This window comes from Staurois parvus, unplaced genomic scaffold (genome assembly GCF_062004578.1).
Source record: "Staurois parvus isolate SC_StPar_1 unplaced genomic scaffold, SC_StPar_1.0 ptg000312l, whole genome shotgun sequence".
In the NCBI taxonomy this organism is placed as follows: Eukaryota; Metazoa; Chordata; class Amphibia; order Anura; family Ranidae; genus Staurois; species Staurois parvus.
The window spans coordinates 1963430-1990462 of NW_028318108.1; the positions used below are offsets into that span (position 1 = coordinate 1963430).

Consider the following 27033-nt stretch of genomic DNA (forward strand, 5'->3'; position numbering starts at 1 on the left):
TATAGCTCCAAATTTCCTTAAATGACCAATTACACATTTATGTAGCATACTCTTATAATTACAAATGAAAATACATAGCTGGCATTAAAGTAATGTAACCTGCACTTTGAGAGAAGAGAGGATGTCACTGGTGACCCCTCCCCCTGAAAATACGACTGACTGTCATGCTGATCCAATGGCTTCTATAGGTTCTGAGATATCTGGAACAAGTATATGGCCTCCTGCACACAGGACATTTTTTTTTTTAAACTCACCTATAAGCCAGCAGAGTTTTTGCAGGAAAAAACACCTGACGCTTGTAAAATTGTTCCACAAGCTTCCACAAGCTTTTAGGCACATTTACAGGTGTCAAGCACTTTTGCATTTATTAATGTCATTGGCCCGAATAAATAATTTCTTCTGGCCATTTAAATAAATTAACATTCAAGTGCTAAATGCACCTAGCATTTAGGCAAATTAAATTTTTTGTATTTTCAAGCAAAACGTTGCTACTCCAGGATACCCTGGTAGTGGGGTTTTTCACTCGTCACTAAACGGTCCTGCTGCTAAATACTGCAAAAAGCCTATGTGTACATGGACACATGGGATAACATGCAGGGGAGTTTATAGGTCGGGAAAAAAAAAAGACCGCTTGACGCTCCTAGCAGTAGTGAAAAAAAGCCCCGTGTGCATGAGGCCTTAAGATCAGGACTTTTGAGTTCACTATGACTTCCCAATCTAAATGCTGGTTCCTGGTGATCGATTGAGGACGTACCCAAGGGCAACAACCAGGTAGTGGGCATTCTTGAAGGAAGTCAGCAGTTGTAGCCCCCATATTTGTTAGTAAAGGTTTCCTTCAACCAGAAATGTCCTTATGATGGTCGTCGTATGTCAGTAGCACACAAGTCCTGTTCTTCCCGGTCACCCATGTCGTTCCACACAGAGTGAGCTGTTTAAGTTAGGATCAGTTGTACTGTTCAGCAAGGCCTTGGCAATCTAGAACGTCACAATTACAGCTAATGACAAATTGCTTCCAGTGGAGGCCCCACAACCTCCTGGATTGTTAGTGGGAATATCTCAAGCAGTTAGCGAGTTGTTGTGAGAAATGACTGGCCTTGGCCTAGTCTGTAGTAAACACACACCAAAACATCTGTCGATAGGAGAGGCTCTGCTCCGCTTTACATCACAGCTGCAGCAATAGGACTTGCTGTGAAGCCTCCAATTCATTTTGTAGGAATTGTTATTATAAGGAACATACTCTTCAATTATAAATAAGGGCTACTGTGTGTTTTTCATTACCAAATGCATGTAATATAATTAAACGTAAGGGCACATTTCACAGCTAAAACCTAATTGCATGCCTATTTGTAGGAAGTGCAGGGAAAGCTTCATAAAATATATAGGTTTCAACAGTACTTCTTCAGGTCATGAACGTCACATTTTATTAAAGTGCAATAACTGGATTAAAAGGACTTTCCTGGTGGGTCCTGCTACGGCTTCCAAGCCATCTTTTATTTCTATTACTTTAGCTAAATACTTACATATATTCATTAACTGTAATGTTGCACTTTTTTTGGAGGGGGGGGGGTTATTTATTTCTTTTTCAATTACACAGATTGAGAACTTGCAGTGGCACAACTGCATTGGCAGAACAGGTAGACGTTTAACTTGAAATAAGACTGAGCAGACTGGAACAGCACCATGCACTTTTTCTAATGTGAACTTCAATTCATGACACATGGGAAAAAAAACACAAAAAAACCCACACTCCAACCTTAAAGTGTTACTAAACCCACAACAGTAAAATCAGTCAAATCAGTAAAAAAAACAAGCTGATTATACTCACTGTGGAACTAAAGGGGTTAATCATACGCATTGAGAAAAAAGGCTGTTTGATCCTGTCTTCTCTGATCCTCCCCTTCTTTTACTATCCCCAATCCATCTGCCATAGTACAGAGCACCAGTGGTAAGTCTGCACATGCTCTGTTTGGTGACACCAAATGCGTAGCACATGCCAGAGAGTTTTTTGGGAGGGTGCATGTGATTGGCACAGGGCCAATCAGTGCTGTCTGGACAGAGGGTTGCATCTACTTGATCAGGTCTGTGATGGCTTAACTTTACCCCCTTGACCTATAGCAATATTTTATCCTACTCCTAAACCAAACCCCATGGGTTTGTTCACACCGCATGCAGTTGAATGCATATGCAATAAAAATGAATGTATTTCAATGAGCCGAGTTTATACCACTGTGGTGCTTTCATGTTCATTAAAAACAAGTATTTTTTCCAGAGTAGTTAGGAGGCAATACACTTTAGAGTATACAAGTTACAGTGTCATCAGGTCATCAGTATTATATTACAATTCTCATCATCATTGCAATATATTTACAATTCTCAAAAAAAAAAAACAAAAAAAAAAAACATATTCAATGTTTAGCATAAACAACATACCTATGGTAGGTACTGAACTATGTAGCAGTAATAGAAACCAAATCAGACATTACAAAATGATCTAGATTCCTCAGGGAAGGTGTGTATCTATGTCCAAATAAATAGGACTCAGCCCAGGGGTATCCAGCCACTGAGCCCAGAGTTCCTCAATTGTATCCGGACACCTTCTATGTTGGTAAATGTAGCATTCCACTACTATAAAATGGATTATGAAGAGACAAATTTACCAATCATTATACCAGTCCGCTTCCACATTGTAGTAAATGCAGAACCCTAAAAAAACCGTACCACAAAAAGAAAGCCTCCACTTATGGAGACAAAAAGAGGGTTACTTATGAATGACTAAAATAGCGGCTGGATGGTGAAAAACTGAATTTACTTATCGTATCAAAAGGAGAACAAATTTAGAAAAAATACTATTTGCAGCGCATTACCAGCATTGGATGAATAACTGACATGTGAGTTTTACATACAACAACAAAAATGACACTACAGAGAATATAACCCACTATATGTGGTATAGCAATCTGATTCCCCAATGGATCCTTGCATGAGAACCACCCTAATACTATGAGGTTTTGGTAACACTCATGCAGCTTTTACTGTGGCTCCATCCCATACACAGAATTATTAGGGCATCCGGACATTCTTGTTTTTGTTTGTGTCCTTTTGTTTGTTGTATGTAAAAGTCACATCAGTTATTGTTCTCTCAATGCTGGCAATGCTCTGCAAATAGTAATTTTTCTAAATTTGTACGATAAATAAATTCACTTTTTTACCATCCAGCCTCTATCTTAGTCATTCATAAGTAACCCTCTTTTTGTCTCCATACAGGGAGGTTTTCTTTTTGTAGCAAATGTAGCGTTCTAATCTATGCATCTCTCCCATTTGTTTTATCCAATCTGCCAGTACTGGTGACTCCAGCGAATTCCAGTGTGATAGTATCACTTTACGAGCTTGGAACAAGGCTTTGGCCATAGCTTCCCTACAAACCCACTGAACCGGAAAATCACCAAGAATACCCAGTTAACATTGTTTAGGGATGTTGCATTTTTTCACACACAAATACAATGAACTGCACCATAAATGCAACTTAGTAAAAAAAAAAAAAAAATTGCCAAGTAAAGCACTGCAACAGCACAGCAATGCAAACCGCACACTGAACAAAGGACTGTGGTGTAAACGCACCTTGAAAGCAAACTAGTCTCGAATGAGGGAAGGGGAGAACATTCATTAGCTTTTATTTCTGTGTCCCCATTAGATATTTCCCCTTACTTCCTCCCATTGTGAAAATGTGGTTAATAAAACAGGAAATGAAGAGAAACCTCCCCCAAAAAAGATAGCAGAAAAAAATCCCACTTGTTCAAAAACAACAAAACTCACTAAAAAAAGTTTTGGCTTGAGAAAAAAACAAAAACAAACTTTAACTTAACTTCCAGGCACTATTCACCAGGCTCTACATAAAGGAACAAAGATGCAAATCTCATATGTTTTGGGTTTGAGTGTTTACAGGTATTAGTTGTGACTGTCATTACAAGCATGAAGTTTAATTCTAAAATCTGAGTGTTCTGTCCCTTTAAGATGGTAGTACTCTCTTCAATAACTATGAATGGGATTTCCCCTGTTCGTACTGGTTGTTCTCAATGATCAACAGGAAAAGCCCTTTCATTAAGAAGAAATGTCACCTAGGAGGCGATGAATAGCCGGCTCCATGTTTAATATGCACAATGAGTCTACATCCAGCTCTGCCCAATCCCACACACAATGTCCATAGACTAAAGGAACCCTATCTCTCAGCTTCTTTGCATGGTCTACCGGAATCCTAAAAGCCGCCCACTTCCCTGTAACTCTTTCAGTCTTTTCAACTAACCATCTGCTGAGGGGTGATATGGATGACACGTTCCAGGGCCACAAGCAGTTTATAGAGGAGCAGGTGACTGTATCAGAGACCACTGTAAGAAATGACAGTGGACATCCAAAATGTGGTTAGTTTTCCTTCTGGAGTTCATTTTGTGAATTAAAAAAAACAAAGGCTATGAGCAGATATTTATTATATAATGGTGTAGGTGTCTGGAAATTAAAGGTGAGCGTTCTTATTGAACCTATCCGTTAGGACTACGGATTTCGTCACCTTTGATGAAATGATCTTCAGCCCTGGTTCACACTAATGCGGTGCGCACATCGCATATGATTCGCACAGGAACCACACTGCATTCCTGTCTGTGCGGTGCAATTTGAACCATACATTTTGTATGGCTCCAATCGCATCACATCCGCACCAAAAAGGTGCAGGCCCCTTTTTCTTCCTCACACCTGTTTCACAACCCATGCAATGCGAATTCTTGTAATCGCACTGTGTTTTGTGATCTGTTTCGGGGTGTTGTTAATTTAACATTGACACCCGTACCAGATCACATGGATGCCGTGTGATTGCAATGCAGTGTGGTAAATGCACAAAATTTGCTGCGTTTCCCACGCCACATTAGTGTGAACCAGGGCTCAATGTGCGGCTTCCAAGTTTCACATCCTTTTCTCCAAAAGTCCACCCACTAGTCATAGTATCCCTGATACATGCCTGCCCCAGTTTTCATTCTTTTTAAGATGTGTCCACAAAAATTGATGTGCCATCCATACAACTGAATAAAATCCATGGTGCGCAAGTGCTGCGTGACCAGCTGAGCAGGTTTTAAGAATAAGACTATGAAGACTTGGGGCGGTGGTCCTGAAGAAAGTTCATGTAACTTTTAAGCCAGCCACAGATGGATCAAATCTCAGCTGGTTCAGCAGGGACTAGCTGAGATTTGATCCTTCTATGGGCAGTATCCACCAGCAGTAATCATTGTGTTCTGCCAGCTGAGAAGGCTCCCTGCCGGCAGAACACAAAAGCACTGCGGAAGAGATTCCTTCATCAACACTAATTGTGTTGATGGGGAAATCGAGCAATTTTCTTTCCTTCCACCCATGGTGGAAGGAAAGAAAGTCAAATCATTTATGGCTTGCCTTAGAACACCTATCATTTGTCTGATACATTGCAGTGTAAACAAGAGTTAGGTAAAGCTGAAATCCAGGCACCACAAATATTATTTAAAGCAGAACTGAAAACTTTTTTTCTTCATTTTGGATAGAGTAAAGGAGAAGTAAAACTCCTGCCCCATAGCCAAACAGAAAGTAAGAGGGAATGGCTCCAGAGTGAGTCATTAGAACTAGTGCCCCCCCAGATGATTTCCCCTCTATTACTGTTCTGGGAACAACTAAAAACTGGGATTTTCTTTCACTTTCAGTGAAAACAGTAAACATGACAAATAGAGAGGGTGAATCTCCTTAATGGGGTCACAGACAACAATAACAACATGACAGATGTTCTAATCCCTTTCCACCTTGTCCAAAACTTTAAAAAAAAAAAAAAAAAATAGCATTTAAATATATTTTAAATCTATTTCTCAGTAGCCACAGAAGAGATCTATTTTGTGTGCACCAAGTGCCTTTGCAAAACCAGTTATTAGCCTGTAAAAACAGCATTTATCATCACTGTGTTGCACAGAGAGCAAAGCTGTGGTAGGGAACCAGCAGATCCACTGAGTACAGGAGGGAGGGAGGCAGATACAAGACCAGTCACCCTTCACAAGAAGAGAGCGCAGCAGTGGCCAGTCTTTATTACAGGAAGATCCTGCATAGAGGCAAAATGCAAAAGTTGTTTCATGGTCGATTACTGCACAGATCTGGAAGAAACAGGTAAGAATACATGTCTCTTGTATGTAAACATTTTTTTTTATTTAGTCCAAAATTCACCTTTAAACTGGACATGCACCAATTTTCAATGCACTGCACCAGGACACACAGATGGTTTACATCATGCAGTATACTCATCAATGAAGCTCCCAGGTGACAGAAGAGGAGGAGAAAAATGTAGGTTATGTTTATGAACTTGCTTGCAATGTCTGGGTATACTAATGTAAAAGTGCACATAAGGCCTTTAGGTGCTTTTGTTTTCTATAAATCACAGGATAAACATCTGATGTGTATGGAAACCACCTTTCCCTCCATGAAAAGACATCACACTGATAAAATTCAAGGAAACAAGAGAAGCCAATGTCTAGTGTATCGACTCTGCCACCTGCTGTTAGTAATCGTACAATGACTCTGCAAGATATGAAAGCTCAGCAATGACCCAGAACCTATTATCTGCAGTATAGACACGAACAGAAAGAACAACTGACACGCATCCTGAAAAACTCCTGCCAAGCTTATTGATTTATTATTTACCTGTCACATATCCTTCTAAGGCTCTTGGGACATACGATTTGGCAAGACTGAGGTTTTCTTTTGTGCATTTGCCAGATTCAAGTCCAAATGACATCCCCATCCTCTTCAGAACCTCAATGTCATCATGGATTTCAAAGGCATTGTCAAAGTTAAAGAGGTATTCAAACCTGCAAAAATAAAAGCCATTTCCATAGATGTTCAGAAGGGGAAAAAAATTCACACTAAGAAAGCTAGAACCAGAGGATAGATAGAGGAAGGCCTGGAGAACGCACAACACAGATTAAAGTGGTGGGAACAAGAGATGAGGACATACAGTAGACATGGCCTATGGCACTCCAGTTCTTAGGATGTGCTGAATTCTTCAACAGCTGGAGGATCTCAGGAGGCCCATAAGTGATGGAGAGAACACATTATTCACATTTGAAACATGAATCACTCCTATTCAGTACTTGACTATTCATCACACTCACTTGTCACTAGATATACTGCAGTCAATGACAGTCTTTTTGCTGGTGTTCACAATGATAAAGGGCAGCTTGATGGTGGAGTTTACAGCTGGTGGTGTTTGGCTCTGTTGCTCAATTTGTCGGTTTCTTTGAATCAGGTGCTTGAATGCAATTTGCTAAGGTGAAAAGAAAAAGTAATCAGGTGATGGGTCTTGCACCTATCTCAAGATAATGATGACAAGGTACTGCTAAGACACACTAATGGATCCATAGCACCAAGTGACACATTCATTTATATTCAGTAAGCTAGTGCAAAGAGAATGATGATCAGCAAAGTGCAGTGATCATCAGCTGTTAATCATGTTTATATTTTTCTGGTGCCAGATTAATGATTGAATACAATTCAGTGTCCTACCGCAGTCAATCAGATGCTCACAAATCAGCTGATTGATTGATACAGGTTATTGCACTCTACACGTTAACAATGCAATGTCTTTTTGAATAACCCAAACAGTTTAAAAATGTCCTTGTATGCCTTGGTTGGTTGTGTGCCCAAATCACAGCTGCTAAATGTCTGAACAATATTGGTTACAGGAAACCTCTAATGAGAGAAAACATAGAGAGCATGGTTTCTCCATCCGAAAAGGGCAGTTGCCTGGTTGTCATACTAATCCTTTTGCTTCCATACTTGGATCTCTGAACTAGATAAAAACATATGATTTTTCTCTGACTTTTCTGATCTATATAATTGTTTAAAATATTGATGCCAAATGGTATGCATAACAGCCAAGCAGATAGCTATCTATGTAGGTGGTCTGCAATGGCTGAATGATTTTCTTCTAACCCTAATATATATACAACCTGCTTACACTGGTACAACTCAATTGTCAAGAGTACAGTTAGTCCCCTACATATGAATTTTCAAACTTGCAAACTTTCAGAAGTGCAACATGTCCAATCGTGTAAAGCCGGGTACACACACTCAGTAGGGTTGCCACCTCATCTCTTTAAAACCCGAACACATATTAATTACACAGGTTCTGTGGCCGATTAAGGTGGTCATTAAAATTACTAAGTCCCCCATCTGCATTAAATTAGTCAGAAGCTGTGTAATTGCTATTTGTTTGGTTGTAAAGAGATGAAGTGGCAACCCTAACACTCAGTTTTATTTCATTCAACCCAGTGGGCTGAACTAGAAAAAACAAAAAAAACAATAGATTGCCATACCAACACAGGTATTGTTGCTGCAGGGATCTTCCCCACTGTGCCTTTGTATTCTGACAGGGGGATTCCCCTTGGCAGAGCACACTGCTCAAGATGGACTTACGAATGACCTTCCAGAACAGAATTTGTTCATATATAGGGGCTTACTGTAATTTCATTCAGTCCATGAACTTGTCCATGAATTTCCTCACAATTTATAGTCCTACAATTCTTCCAATCCAACCCAAAGTGGTTAAAGTCCCACTTATTAAGAAAATTGTCATCCAGTCAGGAAGTCCATCTTTACAAAATGGCAACTGAAACATATAGATGAAATCAATGCAATGGCTGCCTTCAATATTGCAACCATAAATAAGGCCTTCATATAAATATTAGTTTATAGGGGGCTTTATAACAGTACAGGTCATTCCGGATCTCCAAAGAATAAGTTACTAGCAAAGAAAAAAGTATGATGAACTTGACAAATGACCAGATTATTTAGGCAAAAAGTGGTTATGGAAAGTGTGGATGCAGGGATATGAATAATAGGCTTAAATATAGAATTTTCTTTTTAAATATATTTAGACTATTTAGTACTTTCTTAGTAAAAATTGGGTTGAATTCTCCAACCTTAATGTTTTTTATATAGCTCAACATAATCACATGGGTGGACAAGTCATACATTCCCAGAAGATCAAAACACACACTTAATCAGAATATGCACTGCAGTTCATTATGATGATATATTCTACTATCTGATGGTCCCACTCAAGTATAGGCATGAAGAAAGAAAACTTCAGTTCTTTAAGCCTGGTGAAAATGGTCTCTATGAAAGAAAAATGGTACTATATTTCCCAGGACACATGAAACTCACAGTTACAGCACACTGGACCCTGAATGGTGGGGTTTGATATTACACGGTGCTTATGAATACTAAACAGCTTCTCATTGTAATCACATGTGCCTCTGATCTTAAAAGGAAAGAGGAGACTCATTATGCATATGAACTATATGAAAGGGCTTTTCATGGCCATAATAACAGTTTTAATACTGAACAGAGGAAAAAATAAAGATGTAAAGGGAATATGCTAGGTGATTCTGTATTGGCGTCCTGAACCTTAGTTAGCGTCTGAGCCCCATTCACATGTAACAAATGGGGAGACCACATTAAGGATGCAATAAAATATAACTTTCAGATACAAATGATTAATATTTCAAAGAAGGATGCATGTTGTAAATTATGTTAAACATACTAGATACTTGATCCTAATATTTTCCAAGTCACTAACCTAGAACAAGCAAGCACCAAGTAAAGTAGGAACTCCTAATTTTCAGACTCTTCTGGTCAGAGACTAAAACATTAACAAAGGCAGAGACAGCCCGGAAAATAGGATTTTTAGAAGCTGAGGTCAATGATGGAAGCTTAAAAACTTTCCCCAGTACAGGTTGCATTTATGTCTGTTAGTTGAAGTTTAACATGGAAGAGCTTGTAAATGATGGACACAAACAGTGAAGTGCCCAAAACTGAGCAAAGAACATAATTCAGAACCAAGCCCCATAAAGGTAAAGAACATATTTCTGTTCTTTATAAGGATTTTCCACCAGTAAGAGATGAAGAGTTGATACTGCTTTGCTATATGTAGTAGTAATAACAAGCTTTAGCTTACTTAGTAATGTGGTGAGAACAACTGAGTTGAGAGGGAGGTCTGTATCTGATGGGACTCAACAAGAGATTCCATTGTCATACTCTCCATTCTTACTATGCTGCAAAAAGTGAATGGGTGGCCCTGTGACAGCCATCTCACATGATTCAAACTTCCAACAACAATCACACACAGAACACAGCGTGTTTGAATACAGCAGCTACGGAGGGTTTTTTTTTTCATGTTTTAATGCCAATACAAAACATAACAAATGATGACAGTCAATGGAAAAGCGAATAAGATCAAACAAGTGAGGCAATATGAATGCAAAATTTTATGTGTATGTAAACGTAAAATGTGGAACAACCCTGTAAAGTCCAACTATTATTATTATACAGGATTTATATAGCGTCAACAGTTTGCTCAGTGCTTTAAGTCCAATGAGGGCACACCACTGAATCGGGAGATTGCTACATGTCCTTCTAATAGGTAGCTATTATTAAAGTGACCCTGACCTAGCCTCAAACATTTCAATGGTATTAGCAGTGCTTAAGAGCAGGGACCTTGTGGTATGTGCAAGTCCTTGCTAGTCTTTAAATAATTTCCTATATCTCTTTTGGATCATAGGCCCAGGCTGTACATGAAGCTCTGACTAAGATTAAGACGCCCCCCCCCCCCCTCCCGGCGTTCTCTTGTTGTGTCATTCAACTATTAACTGCCAGATGCGGCAAAGACCCTGTTATATGTTAGAAAACATGCTACATTCATCAGCAGAGGTCTTCTGTTGATGAATGATTTAGAATTTAAAATAATATTCCACAAAACATGTCTAGGATTTTGTTACACTACCTCTTCCCCCTCTGTACAATGGTGGAGGATTGGAGGCCTTTTTATCTTATGGCCTGAATACAGAACAGCAGCAGTAACCTCTCCTGGACACAGCAGCTGGTAATACAGACAGAGAGCAGAATGCCCATGGCCTTCTTCAATAAAATGTTTTAATTTTTAAGTGCTGTAACCTATAGCAGCTATTTAGAATCCATCTTGCACGGAACCAACTTCTGAAGAGTTAATTTATATTGGCTGCTATGGGTTACTGCCCTGAAGAAATGGAACTGTTTATGGAATATGGCCAACAGCAATACAAGCACAGGGAATAAAGAAATACAAGGAGGTAGAGGCAGAAGTCAGTACATACAGTAATCCAGGCAGACAGAAACCAGGACACACAATAATACAGGAAAGAAGGAGACAGGACATGTAGTGACCTAGGCTGGGGAATGGTCAGACACAATGATCCAGGCAGGCAAAGGGAAGAACACTGTGATCTTGGCAGGCAGAGGGCAGGGGAATAGTCTCCAAGCTGGCTTTTCCCCAAGTAGAGAGCAGCCCGCATAACCAGCTTTCTGGTAATGAGGAGGCACGATACGATACAGAGCCCACAAATGACTGTGCAGAAAAGGCCACCAATGTGTGCCCTGTAGGATCACATCTGTTTTCCTCCCCTGACAAGCCAGTTCCAGAGGCATCTGCAATGTACTTCTCCTGCCCCTCTCCATAACCAAGACACAAATTTTCACATGACACAACCGCTCATGGTTAGAAATGTGGTAGCCAAACATAATGAATAAGAGGTGCCAAACCATGCTTTCACATTTAACTACTCTCTGACTGCCCTATAATCTCTTCCACTGAATCTGCTAGGCAAATACAATACAAATCTTTATGTTCGCTCCGTTTTTATTTTTTTTTGCTCCAATTTTCATAAGACGTTTCCATTAGGTCTGAATGAACCAATATACAAAAACCACTCATTCAGACTTTCATTATTTATCTGCCAATGCACTTCTGACAGATGGCCCAATGTGTTTTATTATTCCAAACTAATATTAATACATGGTGGTGGTGTATGATATCTCAATGACAATTAGGTACCTGCAGCAGCAGCTCCTGGAGCTGAGCACTCTTTTGTTTGATGCGTTCTATTCGCCTTTGTTTCTCCATCTGAAATTCCAAAGGATAAAATGATCAGTGTAAATTATAACAACTGAATCCATTATAAATCAGGACAATGCAAACCCTTTAAACAAATCTGTTGGATGATTACCTGTACAGGTTTACTTAAACTCTGAAAGAAAGAAAGTCCTTTTGTGTTGAATTCAAGAGCAATTCCACTAAGCAGATGTGGCAAGAAGAGTGTAAAAAGTTAAATTACCTTTACTTATATGCTCATGTCTGACTAAATAGTAAAGTGGTGCTTACATAGAATTTTCAGGGGGTATATCCCATGCTTCCTACTACATTCTATTCAATATTAGATTACATTTGCATTAAAATGTAAACAAGAAAAGTGGCGATGGCATGCATGCAGGCTGCAAACCAAATTCCTGAGACCTAAAAAGTGTTCCAAAAGCAAGAAACCATTTATTAACTCTTCAACATCACCCAAAAACTAAAATAGAAGTTTTAGACAGGTTGATCTTTCCATTTAGAGTAGCACTGGTCCAAAGAGGTAGGAAAGGCTACAGAACAAAAGCAATTCTGTAGATGTCAATAAATAAACATCGTAACGACAGAGAAAATAGAAACAGCATTGCCTATTCCATCAGTTTGAAAAGCTGAAAATACATTGAAGTGGAAGAAAGGCCTAAAGCAGCCCACAGACTAAGCAATTTTCATTCCTTCTACCATGGGTGCCATGGAGCTTGCCCATAGATGGATCGAATCTTGGCCGGTTTCTACTGAACCAGCTGAGATTCGATCCATGTGTGGTCAGCTTAAGTCTAACCATTTAAAAAAATGTTCCTCCTCCTACCTATAACTTGTATTAAAAAAGAAGTGTGCACTTATTCATTTTTAACCCGCTCTAGTCTTGTGATCCCACATCACCTGGCTCCCCTGTATCAGTGAGTGGATGCAGCAGGGGAGAGGAGGGAGCGTGGACAACAGCTCAACTATAGAAGCCTACTGGTGACGTCATAGCTCCTTGAATTTCAAGCCATTGTCAAGTGCTCCCTGAGCTGGAGCTGCAGGATCATGTGACTGGACTGGAGTAGATTAAAAATAGGTAAGTATGCACATCTTTTTTATACAGGTTAAGCAGAGCAGGTATGAGAAACGGGGAGAACATTTTTAAGAAGAGTGTTTTTCTAGCACTTTAATATGACTAATCCCCTTAATATTCACTGTAACTTCATTAGAGCTTTGATAAAGGTTGATTTATTAAAACTATGTGCATAAAAACTGGATCTAATACCCTGAATTCAGAATTGAGATGACACTTATAAACAGGAAAACAGGGATATTCTATGACTTTATCACACTGCTTAATAATAATTTACAATAAATCCTCCATCACCTACTAATGCAGAAGGTACGTTTCCATTTTTAGGCAATAATGGGGGATACAAAGCGGAATTTCACCATTTCCCAAGATGGCTATAAGAGTCAAGTGATGGGGACCTTTCTTTTACTAAATGGAGCCACCCCAAGCAGATAGGAGAGTTCCATCTAAAATGAAGATTCCCCCTTAAAGTATATTACACAACAATGACATCTTCTATCCAGATCAAGGATTATAAAGGATATTTTACATATATAAATGTCCCCTTTACTGTGAACAAAAACTTGGACCCTGCTTTATTACGTATAGATTTAAGTCATTTCAAAACACAAAAAAACAGAACAATCCTGCTTAATTTATTGTTATTGGAGCAGAAAATATACACAGCACAAGAAGATTGATAAGACTATTAAATAGAAGCTACTAGTTATTGTTTGTTACATTTGGAAATACATAGAGTTCTAGTGGATACAGTAAATCCTGTAAGACTGCAGTATCCTTACATAATGCAGAGTGTGGAAATAGCACAGGATAATGCAGAGCATGTAACACCCCCGCTCCTGCAATGAGACACGGTAGGCTGAAGCACACTAGTAATGAGCTGCTGAGTCAGCTGCTCCCCACAGCTGGGTACCAGGACCAGGGCTCACTACATCTAAGCCAGGCCTCAAATACAAACCTGCATTTAAATGCTGCTTTACAGGCATTCACGAGGAAATATCCTCAGACTGTAAATATCCTATAGGCTGTCATCGTCAGAAGATTGATCATTCTGGTAAACAGATATTGTTATATCCAGAAGTCATTTCAGTATTTGGAAAAACATGTATGCAAGCATTATCCAGAAAGCATCACCTCTCTCCTTGCTCTTCAATAATGTTCTTCAGTGGGACTTCAAATAACAGATCAAAGGTAGGGTCCTTCAAGATCTCAATAGTGTACTGTAAAGGTTCTGGTATTGCAAAGGGTTCTTGAAGTGTTAAAATCCAGGGGATGGGATTTTATGTCAACCCATTTCTTTAAAGGGCCCTGTCACTATTCCAAAGCTCTTGAACAAGGTTATACCCGTAAAAAAGAGAGAGAATGAATACTTTCCTCTCTTGGCACCTACACCACAGAACACAGCGCCATATATGAAATATCAATCCCTGAACTCTGAGAAATGGCTCTTCCGGAAGTGTCTCTTTCCTTGGTCTTTCGCAGCTCTCAATGGTTCCTCCTGCAGCTCCATTATAGGAGACAGCAGTGGTGGAGGTGGATGTCAGAAGGAGAAAGGAGAATGTTGTGGGGGACAGAAAGATGCGTAGGATTTACAGAGGACATCAGAAGACAATTTCTCATGAGCAGAGTTTTGTTCAGCTGATCCGGTAACAGAAGAGGTAAGTATTTACACTCTTTATTTACAGGTGTAGCTTTGCTTGGGAACTTATATATGACAGGGTTGCTTTAAAGTTGAGGTATATAATGCATGCATTCTTGTAGAATATGAGTGTGTAAGCCATGGGAGGAGAGAAGTATTATTTATTTATAGAACATTACCTCTAGATTCTCACATTCCTGGACAGAGTTTGACGGCAGACCAATCCACTTAATTTCCTTTTTCTCCTTAGAGATAATATTCATTGCCATTAGTACATTGAGTGCATCGTAAACTCTTCTTCGGATATTCTTCTGATCGTAAGCCTGAGACATAAACAATTTCACATAAGTAACTTAATATTACTTGGAGAACTAATTGCACTGTAAATGAGATATTATTCAATATCATACTACTAAATGATTATGACCCTCTTGTGACATAGCAGGGCAGTCATATGAGGTAGAGAGAGGCAACTGGAAAACAAAGTACTCAAGCCTGCTACAAAGCAAAGGGTACCTAATTAAAACCTTTTTCTAATATATTATTAAAAAAAACCCAGATATCAGCTGCATTTTAAAAAGCAGAGGTCTCTTTCATATACCTTAATTATATGTAGAAGTTATATGTCACACCAAGACCCCAATACAATGTGTGATTCTGCTAACACAGGGACATATACAGTACAACAATGAATATGCTGAGAGCAAGCATACCTGCAGTTTACACCATCCTACTTCAATCTACAGCAACCTATGAGACATCTAGACCTATCGTGTTTGTGTACCAACCCCATAAAAAAGATGCACAATACAAATTGCCTTATGTTGCCTTTCCCACCTCCACCGTCCTTTGCTAGTTATGAACCGATGATCAGCTGCCATTTCCTTCTTTTATTGGAGGCCAAGCACAATGGTCCTCCCCAAATAAGCCATCACTTAATGTCTACGCATTCCTTTACCCAAAGGACTGTGTGACTAAGAATTGCAACACATATCCTGTTCGTTTTAGAACAGACAGAACTGAATATGACCTACTATACGTACTGAAAGTGACTTTATATTGTATATGAGGACCGCGTTTTGTACAAATAAATTTGAATTTGAAAACACACAGTCAATACACAAATGTAACATAACATTGTTAATGCTTGTTAGGCATACAATTAGTTCAGATAAACAGCAAGATGATACAAATTTCACTCACCGAATCGGTGGGTAGGTGACCTGTAGAATTGGTAAATTCAGCCACCAACTCATCAGCCACCTCGTTGTACGACGTAGTGCCTTTGGTCTGAACCTTTTCACAAACCTTCATAGAGAAATGCCGAAGACCCTTTCCACTCTTCTCTCCTCTTTTACTTCTCTTGCTTTAGTTTGTAAAATGAAAATGACATACTTTAGTCTTACAAATGAATATTATGAATGAAAACGGTTATTACAGAATATATAAAATCAGGGGTGCTACATAAAAAACTGAAAGGTGGACCAAGTGTATCAACTATTTTACACTCTTCACAACCTCAGATCAACTTAAAATACTCACAATATGAGAGACTAAAACACTGATACATTGCATATACATCACGTTTAGGTATATGGTCAAAGTGATATATTAATGATGTAGCTACTAACAGGTGAAGCCACAGCATGCAGCGGGGACACAAGCATCTGACACACCTGGATGTGTTGGATGCTGAAGGTCAATGTAGCTTTGCAAAAGAGCAAAAATCTGAGACACGGGCAGGTAATTATTATTATTCTCACCTTGTAGGTGGCTCATTATTTTGGTGACAGAATAAACGGCTATAGACATGCACATATCCACACTTTGTGATATCTTTTGGACCACCTGTTCCTCTAAATCTGAACAATTGGGTAGTATGACTTTTTTATTTGTAGTAGAAGTATGGAGGGCAGACCCACAGATATCGCTGTACTTTTGTATACACCTATCCTAACCTACATACAGTATTTATCCTATTTCCTACAATATCACAGGTTAGACCGTGCATGGGGTGGAGTGGCAGGTACGGACAAGATGTCAAGATATATGTTCAGTCACTTGCAATTTTCTTTGTTCCATTTATCATGTTATCATGCTCAACTCATCAAAGATTCCTGAATACACTTCTTCACTCCAGGGGATTATGTGCCCTGCACTGTGGTAGCTTATGCATGACTAGTAGCTACACTCCATTTAGCCTTTGTTTCCTACACAGAAGCTTCTTATTTCAGCAGATCATCCATTCTACAGCAACCAGCAAGATTTGAGAAAAGACTTTGGGGCTAGAAGGGCAAAACAAAGCAAACAATTGTGCAAAGGGAAGAAAAAACAAACTATAACTGAGAAAATAAAGAACTTTAACTCTATAAAGCAGGAAATCACATAAAGCTGACCTGGACAAAATGTGAACCAACTGGGTAGGAAATGCCAAGATGATTTCCTGGAGAGAAGACACCCCAGTGAGGTGTCTATAACCCATGGTATATAGTAGGGGTTACATAGGTATTCTGGTTGAAAAAAATGCAAATCCATCCAGTTCAACCAATAGAAGGGGAGAAAAATGTATATATGTTCAGACATACACAATCCTATACCCACAGTTGATCTAGAGGAAGGCAAAAAAAAAAACTCAATAAAGCAGTGGGGGGAAAATCCTTCCTGATTCCCCCCCAAGAGGCAATCAGATATACTCTGGATCAACTTTACCTATAAATATCAGTATCCAGTTATATTATGTGTATCCAGGAAATAATCCAGGCCATTTTTAAAACAATCTACTGAGGTTAGGGTTGGCAACCTTTATCTCTTTAAATGTGAATTTACAAGCATTAGATACCTACTGTAGACCTCAGATCAACAGCACAGTGGCTAAATGGTTAGCACTTCCGCCTGGCAGTACTAGGGTTGAGGGTTCGAATACCAACCATGGCACCACCTGCCTGGAGTTTGCATGTTCTCCCTGTGCCTGCGAGGGTTTCCTCCATATACTCTGGTTTCTTCCCACACTCCAAAGACATGCTGGTAGGTTAATTGGATCCTAGCATGTGTATGTATGAATGTGAGTTACGGACCTTAGATTGTATGCCTCTTGAGGGTTAGGGATTGATGTGAATGTACTATATATGTAAAGAGCTGGGTAAATTGACGGCGCTATATAAGTAACTGAAATAAAAAATAAATAAACCCCAATCCCTGCACCATCAGAAACACAGGGGTTTTACATCACAACTGGTGGTTTCACTAGGAGAAGAAAGCGGTTGTGCGAGCTTCTTCATATACCATCTGCAGCTCCAGGCAGGCATGTGATGGTACTGGGAGGAAACCTTGCACTTGAACACCAGTAATGTCAGGCAGACCTCTGAAACATCATGGAGGTGGGTGGGCTCAGGGCACTGAGGGGCAGGCCAGGCTTTGTTAATGGCAGCCTAGTGGCAGCAGCACTAGATTTATAGGGAGCAAAGGCCCATCAGAGGATCCTGTGGGCCTGAACACATGTCATGTGACAATCTTCTGATTGCCACTGAAAATTACATTACATGTCCACCCTGGCACCCATACCTTAAGTTGCCTATCCCGGTCATATACAAAGTCAGTTTTCTGAACAACATACATAATTAAGCGCTGCCCAGATACAATAAGTGAAAAAATGACAAACTAAAAATCCATCACACTTAAATACAATGAAATAAGTAAAGTCCTTGGAATCAGAATGAATCATTGAAATAGTGCATGTGCTTCTTCCACAAACAATTCGCGATTTAATGCCCTGTGCTCCCCACCAGTGTCCCCACTCACTCATCAGCTGTAGTGGACTCTTATAATAAAACAAGAGTCAATCACGCTTTGGTGGGGCAAGTGAAGTTCTGCTGAGTCTTGTAGTCCTCCCGGGGTTAACTGTCCTTGTCACCCTCAATCATCCCGATATGGTAACACAATATGTAGTATGCCAATGTAAAGAATGGAGGAAGGCATCCAACTGTGTAATTCTGTTTATTAGGGGACACTGGTGGGGAGGACAGAGCACCAAGGACTTTATTTATTTCAACGTATTTAAGTGTGATGGATATTTAGTTTATGTCATTTTTCACTTACTGTATCTGGGCAGCGCCTTAAGGCCCCATGTACACGGGGCACTTCTGAACGATGGAAACTGACTGCTGGAAAACGCAGGTTAAAAAACGTCTGTTTAGCAGCGTTTGCATACCACGTTTATGTGCGTTTGCGTTTAGAACCGTTTTTTAAAGATAACCTCAGGAGACCTTCCAGAATGCCCAGAATGCACTGAAAACCAGTAAAAAATTAACTATTTCAGACATTGAGAGAAATAGAAAGAGCAGAGGTAGAGAGAGCAGTATTTGTTGAGATTAGCTGCCTTCTTTCTTTCTTTCAGGTACTTATATAGTGCTGTCAATTTATGCAGCGCTTTACACATATATATTGTACATTCACATCAGTCCCTGACCCTCAAGGGGCGCACAATCTAAGGTCCCTAACTTACATTCATACATACACATATTAGGGCAATTTAGACAGGATCCAATTAACCTACCAGCATGTCTTTGGAGTGTGTGAGGAAACCGGAGTACCCAGAGGAAACCCACGCAGGCAAAGGGAGAACATGCAAACTCCAGGCAGGTGGTGCCATGGCTGGGATTCGAACCAACGACCCTAGTACTGCCAGGTGGAAGTGCTAACCATTTAGCCACTGTGCTGCCCTTTTTTTTGTGGTGTTTGGATGTGTTCCAGCTCATTTCTGTGCAGAAATTATTGCAGCAGTGTCTAACATATTTTCTTTCATGCGAAACCTCAAAGTATGGTGTACCAGGTCCATTTGAGTACCGGGAAAACACTTTGCATGCATTTTTCATGATGAAAAAAGGCTCTGGACAGCATTTGGAAATGGAAGAGTTCAAAAAATTTTTTCGAAACGTAAATGCTTATAAACGCGGTTAGCCGCGTTTACAACGCTGATAAAATCTACTCCTGAACGCAAGTTTGGTGCGTTCAAAAAAACAACTGTAAACTCAACTGCCTGTAAAGGACTGTAAACAACTATGTGTACATGGATACATAGGAAAACATTAGGGAGAGTCCAGGGGCTGCTGGAAAAAAACACAGAAAAGCTCCTAAACGTGAGTTTATCAGCTGCAGTGTACATGGAGCCTTATATGTATGTTGTTCAACTAGTGAAGGTTATACCTTTTGTAGAAGCAGCAGCCTACTAATTCAGTTTTAGCTGCATTATATCACAGGGTTAATTGGTATACACATTTTGTTTATATAATTTGTCCTGGGCGCAGGTTAACTACTACATAGCCTATAAAGATTTCTGTTACCAATTTAATCCTATATATTACCAGTTTGGCAAAGAACAGTAGTTTCATTGTTCGGTACAAATACTTGAAAATGTTACAAAAAGTGTTTTTTCAATTATTTTATGTTGCTGTGAATCTTTAATTTCTTTTTATAAGCAGCATATATGTGAACAAGGTTTATAACAGTGTTTTATGCAGTATGCAATGAACAGGCTAAACAAATATCAGGCTAGGCATGTAATAATTCCCTTTTTTTCTTTTAATAAAATGGAAAAATCAGGTCATGGAAAACAGTAGCTAAAGTCCTGGGTGTCCTTCCCAGAATGTACAGCAGATGCTGAGTACAACTATGTGCTGCAGTGTCTGGAAGAAAAGGTGGTGCAGATGATAGAAACACTTCCTGACAAGTGGTTGCCACAGTGGCCAGGCACTCTGAGAAAGCATCCAGAGGGATTAGTTCCAGATTCCTCGTTAGGAACAGCAGCAGGAAGTGAATAGAAGTGGAAGAGTCAGAACTCTGCCAGGGACCAACTAGTCTGAACTGCTCAGCATTTACTGCTTTCACATAGAGGCTTTTATAGCATCTGCTTACTTCCATTGTACACTATATTGTACGCTGCATGCTCCATATTCACTCTGCATACACTACACTCCGGAGAAGGAACTTCTACAGAAATGTACATTCTGCTAGAAATGCTAGAATAAGGTCGACAAACAAATGAAACTGACAAACTGAGGACATCTCTATAAGTGACTGGGTCTGATCTACTTGGGGCCACATTCACATGATTAATAAAACAAAAAAACTAAACAAAAAAACAAAAAACTTGCATAGGCTTTATCAGTGGTTGCATACCCTGAGGCCTCAGACAATCCAAAATTCTTAAAGCTTTCTACAAAGAAGCAAGCTGCCACCAGTTTGATGTGCGTGTCTTAAAGGGAAACTGTTGTGAGAAAATATTGGAGGCTGCCATTACTAACTTCTCCTTTTGAGAATGCTAGTTTCCTGGTTGTCATGCTCATGTTTTGGCTTTAATGCTACCCATGTCACTGACCCAAAATAAGTATAGCGATAAGGAATTCTGACACTTATCATGGAGCCCCATTCAGTCCCCTGGCACCCCCACACACTAGTCATGGAACTCAAGAATCAAGGTAATCAGTAATGAATCATATGGCTCTCTACAGATTAAACAAGGGGTCGACCACATTTTCCCCATTAAAGTGATTGTAAACCTATTGTTGTTTTAAATAACAAAAATGTTAAATTTACTTGCTCTGTACAATGGTTTTGTATAGAGCAGCCCCGATCTGCCTCTGCTAGGGTCCCCCAACAGTGCACCCCATAGCAAGCACCTGCTGGGGGGCACTTGTTTAGGCTCAATTCCTAGCAGCGCTCTGTGTGTTCACTAACACACAGAGCATTGCTCAGCCCCACCCCCCACTCTTTGGATTGGCAACGGCATGAGTCAATGGCTCCCATGGCTTCCTCCATGTTCAGTGAGAGAGAGCAGAAAGAGCTGTTGCTCTCAGGAACAGCAGTGGGATCGAGCTCAGGCTCAGTTCAGTATAGGGTGCATGGGGAGGAGCTGCATACAGAAGTCTTTTTACCTTAATACAGAATATACATTACAGTAAAAACCTTCTGCTTTTGGAACCACTTTAAGTTTCAATTTACAAGCATTAGACCAGCCCTCGAAATTTCCACTCGCCCGTTCACATTGGACACGTGCAAATAAGGTGGGGGCGAGCAGCGGCGGGACTAGGGGTGTGTGGGAGGGGCGGTGGTGGGGGCAGTGACAAGCAGTGATCTCCTGTATGACTTTCAATGCAGCAGCTGGGAGTCATGGGAGGGAGAGGAGGAGAAGTAGCTTCCAGCTGCTTCACTGAAAGTCATACAGGGAGATCGCTGCTTGTCACTGCCCCCACCGCCACACCGATCATCTCTGATTGTTCCGTTTCTTAATGAACCCCCTGCTGTGTGCTCTTCAGTGCCCAGCCCCTCCCCCTATCCTCCGTACCAATAGGAGAAGAGGGGAAAGAGGCTGCTCTGCCACCTCCTGTGCCCGCCCACACTCCAGTCCGTGCAGCTTCAGAGGATGTGTGGGGGGGAAATTAAACACTGAGCAGCCAACAACTCTGATGCATCTGACTAAGTCATGCGAGTCCAACTTTCCTTCCTTCTACCCCACCCCTCCCTTCCTTCCTTCCACCCCTCCCTCCCTTCCTGCATTTTCCTTTCTTCCTTCCGTTCCCTTCCTTCATTCTGCATAAAACATTTAACAATGCCATTTCATGAGATAATGTTCGAGTGTGTGTTTAGGGGTGTAGTAAAGGGTGCAGCAGGGTAGGGGTTGGGTGGGAAAACTGGTGGCGATCAACTCTTAAGTTCTGGCTAGTAGCTCAGGACTTGAAATTTTAAGCCCTGCATTAGACATCAGGTGTGCTAGTGAAAAACAGCACACTGTAACCACATTGTTGATTTTCTATTTTTGCATCCATAGTTATACTACTAATACCAATTTAGGCAAGCTATGGATGATGTGATTTTCTCTTCTGCAACCTGTTGCATGAAAGGAAGTCGCGCAATTTCACCATCAACACAGTCAGTGTTGATGGGGGAATTCCTCCCATGGAGCTATTCTGTTCTGCTATCAGGGGAGTACAGAGAGTCGTCCCTGCCAGGAGAACACAATGATTATTGCTAGCGGCTGTAGCCGCTGACAATAATCGCATGCTAGCAATCCAACTTGCTGGTTTTACCCAAGTCAATCGATAGATCGACTTGGGTACAATCAGCTTGGACATAGATGGATTGAATCTCGGCTGGTCCCTGCTGAACTGGCTGAAATTTGAACCATCTATGGCTGGCTTTAAACTCAGAAATGATTATGCTAATAGGTGAAAACACAAAACATTTCATTATTAACATTAACATACGTTGAACAGTTAATTAGACTTCCTTTCAATGTCATCCCTGTCTTTCAAGACTTAGTTGTCCCATGCCTGGCCTGTAGGATGTTAATTTTAGCTGCACACGCACTTCTGAATTAAATCTTGTGGCTTTGAGGTGAATCAACAATGTCCTCAGGTGTGAAAAAATCTGTTTGCACACGTATATGTATCCAAAACGTACAGATTAATGCAAAGGCCATCTTTTTTCAAAAATAAAAACTAGATACTATTTAACAAACTTTTCTAAATGTTTGTTTTAAACAGGAATATCAAATAATTTTGTATACATATGACTATCGATCTTTCAAGTACCATTGTGAGCCAGGGTTCATACGGATGTGGTGCAGAATTTGCAGTGTTTTCAGTTCGAATTCCGCACCGCATCAGAATCGCACCCTGTTCACGTGAACCACTGCGGATGTGTATGTTAAGTTACCACACCTCGAAAGCAGTCCACAAAACACGGTGTGATGTGCAGTGCGATTAGAGCCCTACAAAATATATGGCTCCAATCGCACCACGCACAAATCGCATGTGATTGCACAGGAATGAGGTGCGGTTCCTGTGCGAATCACACGCGATATACCGCACCACACATATGAGAATCCAGGCTAAATGGCTTTTCCACCTGTGCATTATGTTGCTGATCCTTGGATTAGACAAATTTGCATGCATTTAGGAAAGTGAATCAAAAGATCTTTAAATAGTTTGTGAATCTATTTCCCCATCACTGGGCATGGGATATTTAGGAATAGTAGGTCTTCCCGAATTCTCTGACTTCAAAACCTAAAAGCCACTCAGCAGTCCAGTTATTGTCTTAGTACTACAAGACGAGACCCCAATATCCTAACATCTCACACTCTGCTACACTGTCCTGCCAGACACCTCACACCCTCTTCATGTACTCAACTGGACCCCTCAACACCTCTCTTAACAGATAAAAACTCTCAACACTCACCCTTCAGAGAAGTCGGTCTCTATGAACTCCCGGGAACGCTTTCTGTCCCTACAAAAGACAAGACACAATGATGTTATTTTGCAAACTACACATTTGTGAAATCGTGATTAATGATTAAAATTATAACTGATGAGACATAGGGATGTAGATCAATAAAAACAGACGTGGCTAAGCTATCAGGAAGTAAATTAGAGGAACAAGGGTGCAGAAATTAGTGTGTCAGATCACCCATGAAGATTTTGATTTGTGTGTTAAAAGGTTCCAGACTGCTCAATCCAATATTATTAGGCACAGCCAAGGCAGTTCTCCATACATCTAGCATTACACATAAATTGTCTAAAGTAAGCAATTCCCCTACTCAGCATTTTCCATTGTTTCAAAGCTGATGACCAGGGGAGAAGTAGCCACACTGTATTTCAATTATTATCTGCCTACTCCTATTAACTGTGAATGATTTTGAAGTCTGAAAACGTACTTTTTGAAGACTCTCACACCTTTACTTTCTTGAATGCTGTGACACATTTGCTATACCCTATGAGTAGGCACTGCTTGTGCCCCACATTTCACAGAGCCTGCCTTCTGAACTACAGAGGTGAGAAAGGAGGAGTTTCAGGTGACACAGGCAGCAATGTACCATGGAATGTGCAGTCCAAGAAATGAGCACAGGAGAAGCCACAAAGATGGAAGATTATCAACTGAACAGTGACTGCATCCAATGAGATACAATCACTGCTTGGGTGTTCCAGCCACAATGCTTGAATGCAAAAGTTGGCAGCAGAAAATATATTTGAAGTCTCTCTTTCAGCCTGCATGTTGAACAAGAGAAATCTACAGTTGTGTTCAAAATAATAGCAGTCAGACATCACTAACCTGATCAATCACTGTTTTTGGTAGAAATGATATTTCTACATGGCAAATAATTTACTAGCAGGTGTAGTAGTGTAATAGAAATCCAACAGACCCAACAGTCATGACATGCATGCTGCTGATTCTGTGTAATTGAATCACTAATTGAAAGGGGCATGTTCAAAATAATAGCAGTGTGGAGTTCTATTAGTGAGGTCATTCATTCTTTGAAAAACAGGTGGCAATTATTTCCCTTATTTAAGGAAGGAAGGCAGCAAATGTTGTACATGCTGGTTCCAGTGCATTTTTCTCTGAAATTCTGAGGAAAATGGGTCGTTCCAGACATTGTTCAGAAGAACAGCGTACCTTGATTAAAAAGTTGATTGGAGAGGGGAAAACATATCAAGAAGTGCAGAAAATGATAGGCTGCTCAGCTAAAATGATCGCAAATGCTTTACAATGGCAACCAAAACCTGAAAGACGTGGAGGAAAGTGAAAAACTACTATTCAAATGGATAGAAGAATAGCCAAAATGCCAAGGACTCAGCCAACAATCAGCTCCAGGAAGATCAAAGAAGGTCTAAAGTTACCTGTGAGTACTGTTACAATTAGAAGACGCCTATGTGAAGCCAAGCTATCGGCAAGAAGCCCCCGCAAAGTCCCACTGCTGAAAAATAGACATGTGCTGAAGAGGTTACAATTTGCCAAAGAGCACATTGACTGGCCTAAAGAGAAATGGTGCAACATTTTGTGGACTGATGAAAGTAAGATTGTTCTTTTTGGGTCTAGTGGCCGGAGACAGTTTGTCAGACGACCCCCAAACACTGAATTCAAGCCACAGTACACTGTGAAGACAGTGAAGCATGGCTGTGCAAGCATCATGATATGGGGATGTTTCTCATACTACGGTGTTGGGCCTATTTATCACATACCAGGGATCATTTATCAGTTTGAATACATCAGAATACTTGAAGAGGTCATGCTGCCTTATGCTGAAGAGGAAATGCCCTTGAAATGGGTGTTCCAACAAGACAACGACCCCAAACACACCAGTAAACGTGCAACATCTTGGTTCCAGACCAACAAGATTGACGTTATAGAGTGGCCAGCCCAATCCCCGGATCTTAATCCAATAGAAAACTTGTGGGGTGACATCAAAAATGCAGTTTCTGAGGCAAAACCAAGGAACAGAGAAGAACTGTGGAATGTAGTCCAATCATCCTGGGCTGGAATACCTGTTCACAGGTGCCAGAAGTTGGTTGACTCCATGCAACACAGATGTACAGCAGTTCTCAGAAACAGTGCTTATACAACTAAATATTCATTAAGTGATTCAAAGGAAAGCAAAATCTTCAAATATTTTTCAGTTTATATAGTGAATGTTTGAGTTTGTAAAGAAGAATACAAACACTGCTATTTTTTTTTGAACAGTCTAATATTCACTTTTCGTCAATATTTTTTAGAGGAACAACACAAATTTGATAAATTTTTCTTCAGGCTTTGATTTGGAATAGAATGTGTAGTGTTCCCAATGCATTTGTGTGTATGGAAATAAAAGCTATTAGAAGGATTCTGAGCTTTATTCACTTTTTTCCCCACACACTGCTATTATTTTGAACAGAACTGTATGTGTGTATAGCTATCCTTAATCCCTACAGTCTTTTTGGGAAGCTGATCACTTCATAATTTAAAAGTGTAGCTATGCCTAAATTCTATGAGGAAAATACTGGGCTGTCAAAGAGAGCATAGCATAGAAGGATCATCCAGCAATCTTTCATCAATAGTTTGTTCAGCATTCACTCTTAAAGTCACTACATCTATCCACAGTATAATGATACAATGCACTCTATCTTTGGTGCTGTTTAAACACTATGCACTACTAAGTACAGAAAATAACATACTACCATAGGCTAGGCTAGCAATGCTTCCACATGACTGAGCCATTGAAGAACATAAAGTGATGACAGGATAAACCAATGGTTTATTTAGTCTTCCAATGCAGGAAAAGAGATAAGTAATAAACAATGAACACAAGATTACCTGTCATGTCAAGAGTCTAAACTCCCCAAATACAATATCATGTTAGGAACATAACATGCATCCAAAAGATATGAATTACCCTGGGATCCAGCTAGTTGTGTCTGTGATGTGGCTCTGAGTGACCATGGCTGAGGTAGCCGTAGAGAACTGTCTCCCTATGAGAAGATCTGCTCCGGCGTTAAGTCTCTGAGGAGTGCTTATAATCTAGAAAGATAAGGAAAAACATTA

At 40.1% G+C, this 27033-nt stretch overlaps 1 protein-coding gene across 2 annotated transcripts in view; it reads right to left on the reverse strand.

The window, feature by feature from the left end:
- Window positions 1–27033, reverse strand: part of TFDP2 (transcription factor Dp-2) — a 116182-nt gene that overhangs the window by 15679 nt on the left and 73470 nt on the right. For both annotated transcript variants that reach the window (XM_089683520.1, XM_089683519.1), the window contains 7 exons: window positions 26885–27009; window positions 23920–23967; window positions 15892–16054; window positions 14868–15011; window positions 11921–11989; window positions 7164–7315; window positions 6694–6860 (listed from right to left, as the gene is read on the reverse strand). In XM_089683520.1, coding sequence (XP_089539646.1) covers window positions 6694–6860; window positions 7164–7315; window positions 11921–11989; window positions 14868–15011; window positions 15892–16054; window positions 23920–23967; window positions 26885–27009 — 868 coding nt within the window. The remainder of the gene's footprint in view (window positions 1–6693; window positions 6861–7163; window positions 7316–11920; window positions 11990–14867; window positions 15012–15891; window positions 16055–23919; window positions 23968–26884; window positions 27010–27033) is intronic.